Below are 9,634 nucleotides of genomic sequence, written 5' to 3'. Positions count from 1 at the left end.
GCTGAATGAGGGCCGGAAGTGGGGCAGCCGGAAGCGGGGGGCGGGGCTTCATCATGTGCCCCGCCCCCTGTACCTCACCCGGGGGAACTGCAATCCCCCGCGTTCCCCCCCGAAATGACCTCTGATTGCGCTTATGAATTTTGCCACTGAAAGGGTGACACGATCATTGGTATCCGATAGTAGCCATGACACCTGGGCTCGCACATTTAGCAGTTCCATATCTTTAAGTAAAGGGGTGACTAAATTAGCCTTCAACTTATCAAATATAGGGAGAGCCAGTTTGGTGTAGTGGTTAAGTGCGCGGACTCTAATCTGGGAGAACCAGGTTTGATTCCCCACTCCTCCACTTGCACCTGGCTGGATGACCTTGGGCAAGCCATAGCTCTGATAACAGCTGTCCTTGAAAAAGAGCCGTTTCTGTCAAGAGCTCTCTCAGCCCCACCTACCTCACAGGCAGTGTTCCCTCTAAGCTGAGTTAGTGTGAGCTAGCCCACAGTTTTTTAGCCTCCGGCTCACACATTTTTGTCTTAGCTCAGGAAGGATGGCTCCAGAGCAAACTAAGTTATTCAGTAGCCAATTCACCTGCCAATTCACAAGCCATAGTTCTGATAAGAGCTGTTCTTGAAAAAAAGAGCAGTTTCTGTCAGAGCTCTCTCAGCCCCACCTACCTCACAGGGTGTCTGTTGTGGGGAGGGGAAGGGACAGGAGTTTGTAAGCCGCTCTGAGACTCCTTTGGGTAGTGAATGGCAGGGTATAAATCCAATCTCTTCTCTTCTTCTTTTTCCATAACCACATGTTCAATAGTTTTGATTGTATGATATGAACATCTGCATGTTCTATTAGAGTATGAAGTACTTTATTATGTCTGCCCTCCAAAACTGCTGAGGGAAGAACATTCAGTCTTGCCAAAGTAAAAGCTCTTCTTAGTTTTGGGACTGTCAATTGATAAAAATATTTTGGCAGTTGCATCGGGAGGGCAATTCCCAAATGAAGCGTCGAACATACCCTGTGTGCCCTAATAGACGTAACATCCAATTTCCTTGTAGATTTTTTAATTTGCCTTCTAATGTCTTTAGTTTCTGTATTTTTAATCATATCATTTGTTATTTCTAGGCATTTCATTTTCTTTTCCAATAGTTGATCCCATTGGCTGTTATGTGTATCTGCCTGGATAAGCCCAAGTAGAGTAGATCCTCCCTCAGATTTAAAAACCTTTACTTTAAAGAAAAATGCTTTAATCCAAGCCCTCACTTCCATCGATAATTCGCCTAGTTCCGCTCTCAGTGCTACGCCCGAGACACATCTAGGAGTAGCCAATAAGCGTCGGAAAAAGTCATACTGGATGGAATCCATTTTTTCAGAAGCGGCCTGAATCCAAATTTCCACACCAGACAGGAATTGATTTAGAACCTTAGCATTAAATACCTTTAAGGTTGAGGGGACAGATTGGCCTCATGATGAGTATTTTACAATTGTCTTCCCTACTCTCAAAACTGTGTTCAAATACTTTCCGTAGAGTGTTAGATATTAAGAGTGTCTGATCTGCCAACACTTCCAGGTCTATTTGTTGTTTCTTCCATTTTTTGTTTTTTTCCAGAAGTTCATCTATAATAGCAATGTAAGTAGGAGATTCTAAAGGAGGATCTGAAGAAATATTCAAGGGACTTGGGGGAGGGGGCATATCTTTGTCCCTAGGAGAAAGAGATCTATTAGAATCTTTTGTGACAAGAAAATTCTCCATCTTGCTCTGCTTAAAAAGGTAAAGGTTCCCTTGCTCGAAAGCCAGTTGAATCCGACTCTAGGGTTACGGTGCTCATCTCCGTTTCAAAGCCGAAGAGCCAGCACTGTCCAAAGACGTTTCCGTGGTCATGTGGCTAGCATGACCAGGGGTCATTTGGGGGGGACGCGGGGGGGACGCCATCCCCCCGGGCGAGGTGTGGGAGGGCGGGGCCTGGAGCTCCCTGCTGGTGCCCGCTGGAGGTCGCCGCCGGCTGTGGGGAGGAGGCGGGGCGCGCTGCGTTGGGTGCGGACGAGCGAGCAGGTTTCCCAGCCACCTCCCGGCTTTGCCTTTCCCGTCACGCTCGGTGCAGCAAGCGGGCGGCTGAGCGTGGGGGAGGGCGTGGGAGATCCCCTGCCTCCACCTTAGGAATGGGAACCCCAGTGATGTCAGGGGGCGTGGCCTTATGACACACTTCCGGTGATGTCAGGGGGTGTGGCATATGCTAATGAGTTATGCTAATGAGTCCCCCTAGCTCTTTTTCTACGAAATGACCCCTGAGCATGACTAAACACCAAGGCGCACGGAACGCTGTTACCTTCCCACCGAAGTGGTACCTATATGTCTACTTGCAGTTTCTTGCTTTCGAACTGCTAGGTTGGCAGGAGCTGGAACTAGAGATGGGAGCTCACTCCATCATGCGGCACCCGGGTCTCGAACTGCTGAACTACTGACCTTCCACATCAAGCGGGTGCACCCTTTTCCTTCTCATTTTCATATGACACTACACTACTAGATAGATAGCAAAAATATATTTAAAATCAGATCAATAAAATCAGTAAAATCAGTAAAGTATCTTTAATATCTAGCTAAAATCAGATTAAACTACTAAATTCCCACTACTTAGTTTATTATGCTAAAACACAAATCTGTTTAAATTAGATTAAAACCTAAAAGAACAGTAAAACCCTAAAAGCCTCAACTGGAATGGCCTTAAAAGGGTTGTCAGGGTTAAGGCAGTAATGGACCTTTAAAAAGAAAGAGAGAGAGAGAGAGAGAGAGAAAGAAAAGAAAAAAAAACATGGGGGGGGGGGGTAAATTCTTCCCAGTTTCCCTTTCCCTTTGGTTTCCCTCTTCTCCAGGCTACTCAAGTTTCTCTGAGCACTACGGTGCCTTCACCCTGCCCCACCCTGTCGTAGTCTACCAAGGGGAGGGTAACGGAGGGGAGAATATTTCTATAACAGCTTCTAGACCAAAAACAGTGTAAAAGTCTAAAAAGTCTAGAAGACAAGACCTCCAGGAGCTAACAGTAGCTGCACTGTAAAAGAAGAAAGAAAACCTCCTCCACACTCTTTGTAATATACATTATAAATTTGCCTAGATAAGAATGGCGAGGGAACTCTCGCTAACAGAAAGAAATCCTCCCTCTCTATGTTAACAAAACAAGATAAAAAAGCAGACTGCTTCAGTGGGAGACTAAAATCAGTTAAAACCAATTAAAATCATTAAAAAAATCATTAAAAACACTTATCTGACAGCCAAAAAGCGTCTAGTTGCGTTGGGCTGGAAACTGGAAGTCCAGCTGCTCGATTTGAGTCCAGTAGAACCTTGGAGACCAGTCTGACGAAGGGAGCTTGTTCGTCTCCAAGGTGCTACTGAACTCGAATGTCGCTGTTCTACTGCAGAGCAACACCGCTACCCTCTGAACCTTTCTCCGGGCATTACTGTGTCCTTTGCTTCTTTTGACACATTCCTTTCTCTACTCTACACAGTTTGGTGTAGTGGTGAAGTGCCCGGACTCTAATCTGGGAGAGCCGAGTTTGATTCCCCACTCCTCCACTTGCACCTGGCTGGATGACCCTGGGCAAGCCGTAGATCTGACAAGAGCTGTCCTTAAAAAAGAGCCGTTTCTGTCAAGAGCTCTCTCAGCCCCACCGACCTCACAGGCAATGTTCCCTCTAAGCTGAGTTAGTATGAGCTAGCTCACAGTTTTTTAGCCTCCGGCTCACACATTTTCGTCTTCGCTCAGGAAGCGTGGCTCCAGAGCAGACTCATTTATGCAGTAGCCAAACTGCTCGCGCACAACTTTAATGCCAGGATCTCACAAAGTAGAATTTTTGCTCACAGGGCTCCACAGCTTAGAGGGAACACAGGGTGTCTGTTGTGGTCTTTGTACTGGATTCAAGATATATGTTGTGTGATAGGGCTAGGGTTGCCAAGTCTATCTTTGCCTGGAGCGGGGGGCTCCCGGCCGGTGTCTTGTGCACGCATGCGCGCCGCACACATGTCACCCGGAAGTGACGGGAGGACGCCAGGCACGCTGGCACGTATGGCTGTGGTCCCGCCTCCAGCGTGCCCGACGTGCCCACGTCACTTCTGGGTGACGTGCATGTCGGAGTGGAGTTCCCCCCGGGGCCTGATCCGGCGCCGCTGGGAAACGGGCCTCTGGGGGGACTTGGGATCCCTAGATAGGGCCACTATGGCTTAGCTCACCAAATAGAGCAGAGTCTTGGGACAATGATGTGTTGCTTTGTGGAGGCTAGGCTCTTTGTAGGTTTTACCTGCTTGGTAGGATTTCGGTAGCAATGACCTTTTTTTTGCCCAAACACAGAGCAAAGTCCCTGGTTTAATGAAAGATATGTAATAGTGCAGGAGAGTAGAGTCCCAGGGTTACTATACTGACATATTTCTCTCTTCTTTATCCTCACCTTCCTGTGTGTGTCTGTGTGTTTTGTTTTGTTTCTGTTCAGTATTAACCCAATAACTGGACGAGTGGAGGAGAAACTTCCCAACCCAATGGAGGGGATGACAGAAGAGCAGAAGGAGTATGAAGCAATGAAACTGGTGAACATGTTTGACAAACTCTCCAGGTACAATAAGAGAGATTATCTGAAGATGGTTTTCGCTTTGGGACATGCTTAAAAGAGGCTTCTTGATTAGGATCAAGTAGGCTGGCATTCCAACTCATGTAGGCTCAGACTAGATTTTCCCCAGTGAATCATTCCTTCTGCAGCCATTGAGTGGGGGTGCAGCGCGATTCGGTTGTCTGAAAATGTCCAGGTAGCAGAGTGCTACCCTGCCACCATGGCTTTCGCAGACTTCTCAGTGATTATTACTCAATGGACTCTTTCAAATGACCTTGCTTTACTGGATTTCCATCATTCTGTAACTACAGGTCTTTCACTCCCTGACATCTTTGAAAAAAACTGGTTGTTGGAATTTACTATAAAATAATAACGAAGGTGAACATGAATTAATTTTCAGTTTAGTATGACTAGAACATCTGGGATCCCTTTTTATCACTTAGAATATTTGCAGACATTGATGAATGCTGAGTACAGGTGCCTTAATCCCTGACCTCCAGAACTGCACTCAGCCAGAATGACCAGGCTGTAAAGAAGGGCTACACACATCATCATCAAGCTTGCTTCTGCAGCCATAAGAGCTAGAAATTATATACATTATAAATTTGCCTAGAATTTGGAGACAGGGTGGGAAAGAGAGTTCAGGCTCAGTACTGTAGATGATGACTGTTCTGGGCTGGAAAACAAACTCATTGGATATACTTGGAGAGGCTAATAGCTCAAATAAATAGGACTTTCCTTTCCGTTCTTAGCAACTTTGGAACCTTTGTTGACCTGAGAATGCGTAGCTGAAATAAAACACAGGGAACCTAGGGCTATTATCTGCATTCTGTGCTGTACAACTCCAAGTGTAGATCTAATGGGTGGAAATTACAGGGGAGTCGTTACCGGCTAAATATCAGGAAAAGCGTGTAAGAGTAAGAGTGGTTGAGCAGTGGAACAGACTGCTTTGGGAAGTGGTGGATGCTCCTTCACTGGATGTTTTCAAGCGGAGGCTGGACGACCCTCTTTCGGGTATGTTGTAGGGCTCTCTTTCGGCTCTGCTCCTGCAGAGTGCAGGGGGTTGGACTAGATGACCTGCAAGGTCCCTTCCAACTCTAACATTCTATGATTCTATGATAAGTGCATTTGAGTGCTCCATAAAGTTGATTTTATGAACTCTGTTGAGGCCCCTGGGTAGTCACTAGTAGGAAGTACTAGTGAAGACACAGATAGGAGCGGAGGCCAGCAGTTCCATTTCCCTCCAGGTGTGTACGTCACAGTAGTTGCTCGTACATCATTTAAGAGCAGTGCAGGCAGAAGCCAAGGATCTACCTAAGGAGTTCAAAAGATATGTTCGTGGACAGAGAAAAAAGGGCAGAAGACAGGATGTTATTGCGGCTGCCACATGTTCGCAGTGTATATTAGACAGACAGAAATGCTACTCTGAACATTACAGTAATAACATTTCCACTCAGCCTTGCTTTCCCCTTCTCATGAACTTTGCATAACCGGGAAACACTATGAACTCCAGAGGCATTTGCCTGCTTGATTGATGGGGTGGGATTTTATAGCAGTCACTTCCTGAATCTTCTGTGCTCCCATCATGCTTCTATTTTAAAAAATAATCTTTAACATGGACCTGTCAGGAAAGGACATCAGGAGGTCAATGTTTGGTGCATGGCAGGGATGCCCATTTGACTAGTGATGCGACCAGAAAGAGGGCCTTCCCCTGCAAGAAAAGGAAAAGGAAACAAAACCAGTGGAGGCAAGACAGATTTATTAATTGGTTCCCAATTCCCCCAGTGTATTTGAAACATAAATATTCTTTTTAAGGGGAAGCTACTACCTGCACAAAAGAAGTTCTAATGGAGTACAGTCAGTTTAGATGTTCCATTGAAGTTTCTTGCACAAAACAAAGCTGATCTGTAGCCACGTATGAAGAGCACCACTTGTTTATGCTCAAAAAATCAAATGGAATATACAAACTCTCTCTCTCTCTCTCTCTCCGGAATACACACACATGTATATATATATGGAATACACAAACTATACACACACACACATATATATACAGACACAAATAGAGAGAGAGAGAGCAGTTATACAATTGTTCACATACTCTAGGGTAAACGAAGAGGTTAACTGGAAATCCTATGCAGGTGTACTCCATTCAAAGATCATTCATTTCAGTGGACATAGACTGGCATAAGTCTGCACAGGATTGCATGTTTTCTCTGGAAAACATCCATTTGTTGGGAAATTTGGGAAACCAATTTATTCAAAGTCTCGGCTTTTGCTCTTTGTGCCTTCTCTTTAACGAGAGATGTTGCCGCTCATTAAGGCCTCCTGACTGATTAATAGGATGCTGGGAAACAGTCGCCCTGACCCAGGTAGCCCGATCTCATCACATTTCAGAAGCTACGCAGGGTTGACCCTGGTTAGTACTTGGGTGGGAAACCAGAAAGGAGAACCAGAGGCAAGCAAAGGCAAGCCACCTCTGTTTGTCTCTCACCTTGAAAGCCCTACGGGGTTGCCATGAGGTGGCTGCGACTTGATAGCCCTTTCCACCAGGAGACAGGAAAGCTGTGGCAGGCTTAAGGAAGTGACAGAACACATAATTTCTCCTTTTAAGGGCTCCAGACGAAACCCCTGGCAAGCAAAATGCTGGCTTCCAGGGTGCTAAGTGTACACGTTCTGGGGAGGGGCTGTGGCTCAGTGGAAGAGCCTCTGCTTTACATAGTGAAGGTTGCAGGTTCAGTTCCTGGAATCTCCAGTTAAAAGGACCAGGCAGTAGGTGGTATGAAAGACCTCTGCCTGAGACCCTGGAGAACTGCTGCCCGTACTGACCTTGATGGAGAAGTAGAAGGCAACTCTAGGTGTTCAAAATCAGTGCCGGCCCATGTGATTGGCCAGTCAGAGGAAGGATTTGGAGGTGTGTTTTCATTGGCTATGGTGTGCATATCTATTTTGTGCTGTTTCCTCTAGCCCCACCAGATGGTGTGGTAGTATATGTCACAGCTGACATATATTCTTACTTCTCATAGGGCTGCTTTTGGTGGTAAATTTTCTAAGGATTTCTACCTGGGAACAACCCTCCCCCAATCATCTGCTGTTTTTTTTTTCTTCTTTCCCCCATTGCAGACAGCAAGTCATCCAGCCAATGAGTGTAACTCCAGAGGGCAATCTGACCGCTCTTGATTTAGCCTCAATAGAGGATGCTGTTCAACCAACAGATGAGGACAGGGCATCACATGACTCCGATCTGGCGTTGGACTGAAGCTCTCCTTTTCCCTAAAAACCTAGGGACCCTCTACTCTCCCTCCTTGGCCGGTGCTGTACCAAGAGACTAGTTCCAGGAAAGGATACTCTGTGGGCTGCACACCCACTGCCTAGGCCGGTGTGACATCTGCCTTTTCTCTAGACCTATAAGTACTGCTTCCCCAGAGAGCTCTTCACAGTTTGGTTTCTGTCTTGGTCTCTTCCCCTCAGTGTCCATAAGAATCTGACACACTCCCAGGACTTTCTAGTAGGAATTTTATGAAGATTGTGTAGGAGGGAGAGAGGGGAGGGCAGCCTCATTACACCGAGAGGGCTGTGAGTGCAGATACTTGCGTGAGAAGCAAATGTGGTTCTACATGCATAGAAGTGCATGTGTGTTTGCAGGTGGAAGTATGTGTTGATACTTGTGCCAAGCACATATGTAGCAACCATGCTTATGTCCTTCTTTTTAAGAACACGTGGATACACTGTGAATGTGTACACGGAAGAAAACATGGCTGGATATTCTATAGGAATGTGAGAACCAGGCTAAACCTGCATTCTTTTTTTACACGTGTTACATTGAACTGTATACAGCTGGAAGTTTACATGTGGAATGCGTAGGCAATCTAAGACACAATCACGGATGTACAGAAACATGTAGGTAAGTACAGGTACGCAAAAGCATACGTGGGGGATCTGAGAAACAGAAATGTCCTTTGCTCGTCCAAGCAGAGTTAACTCTGGGCCGGAAAGGCTTTGGCCCTTAGAGCGTTCACAGCTTTGTGCTCTGTTCCTCTTTCTACCAGTTTTCTGAACTTAGTCTTCTGAACGCCCCTCACCCTTTGTGCTCTCCAGACAAAAGGCAGTGACAAATTGCTTGGTTCTACTCTATCTGCTTCCATCCCGTGTGTCCACAGCACTGTGCATTCCGCTTTCACTGGTTGCATTTGGGTACTTGCATCATTCATTCTGATTTTAGACTTTTCCATTTGAAGAAGCAACCCCATGTTCCAACTTGTTTCTGCTTTACCAACAATTTCTGAACTTAGCACAAATAAAATGTTTTCACTAGGATAAAATAAATCTTCAGATAACAGTTGTGTGTGCATTGGTGGTCTGTGGCTTGCTGTGTTTCTGAGCAACCAGAAGCAAGTTTTGAGAGGAAGCACAGCTAAGGCCAAACTGGGATGATTCGAGACATTCTTCTCAAGTATGATGCAGCAGAGGTGAACTGAGGCTGAAACTGGTTTTGTACTTGAAACAAACTGAACTTCACTAAGGAGATTGAGGTTTTTGTGGGTTAATCTGCAGTGATCTGATAGTTGAGGATTCTGCCTGATGCCTGCAATTGGATGATGATCTTCCGGCCACCTAATTATGATTTAAGTACTACTGTACATTTTTAAATGTTGGAAACTGAATTGTTTCCATGAACAGCTTAGATTTGAGCTGCATGGCCAGCCTTATTCTGTGTCCCATCATCCACATAAAGGAGGTTAAAGTTCATGCACTCTTCCACGTACATTGCAATGGAAAGAAATGCTTTGTCTCTAAAATGACATTAGTTTTGAAACTGGTAAGGCAATGAATATTCTAGATAAAATCTTCTGTACTTAAATGGATAATGAATAAAAACAGAATCAAAATTAATAATCAGTGGAAGAATGTTGGTGTCTTTCAGGATTGGCAGAAAAAGAGTATATAATTTCTTCTAACAATGTTTATTTAAATTTGTATGAGCAGGAATTCCACAAATGTCACTTATCACTTGCCAGGTTTCTTTGATATCCAAACTGCAATATAGTATAAA

At 45.3% G+C, this 9,634-nt stretch overlaps 1 protein-coding gene across 1 annotated transcript in view; it reads left to right on the top strand.

Annotated features, from left to right (window-relative positions):
- The window catches only part of RIC8A (RIC8 guanine nucleotide exchange factor A), a 40,634-nt gene extending 31,764 nt beyond the window's left edge, over positions 1–8,870 (top strand). The window contains exons 10-11 of the mRNA XM_015413924.1: positions 4,468–4,587; positions 7,705–8,870. Coding sequence (XP_015269410.1) covers positions 4,468–4,587; positions 7,705–7,840 — 256 coding nt within the window. The 3' untranslated portion in view covers positions 7,841–8,870. The remainder of the gene's footprint in view (positions 1–4,467; positions 4,588–7,704) is intronic.
- Positions 8,871–9,634: the final 764 nt, after the last annotated feature.

This window comes from Gekko japonicus, unplaced genomic scaffold, assembly GCF_001447785.1.
Source record: "Gekko japonicus isolate JY-2015 unplaced genomic scaffold, Gekko_japonicus_V1.1 scaffold1701, whole genome shotgun sequence".
NCBI classification, from domain to species: domain Eukaryota; kingdom Metazoa; phylum Chordata; class Lepidosauria; order Squamata; family Gekkonidae; genus Gekko; species Gekko japonicus.
The sequence above is the reverse complement of the archived record's forward strand: the minus strand, read 5'-3'. Positions and strand labels throughout refer to the sequence as shown.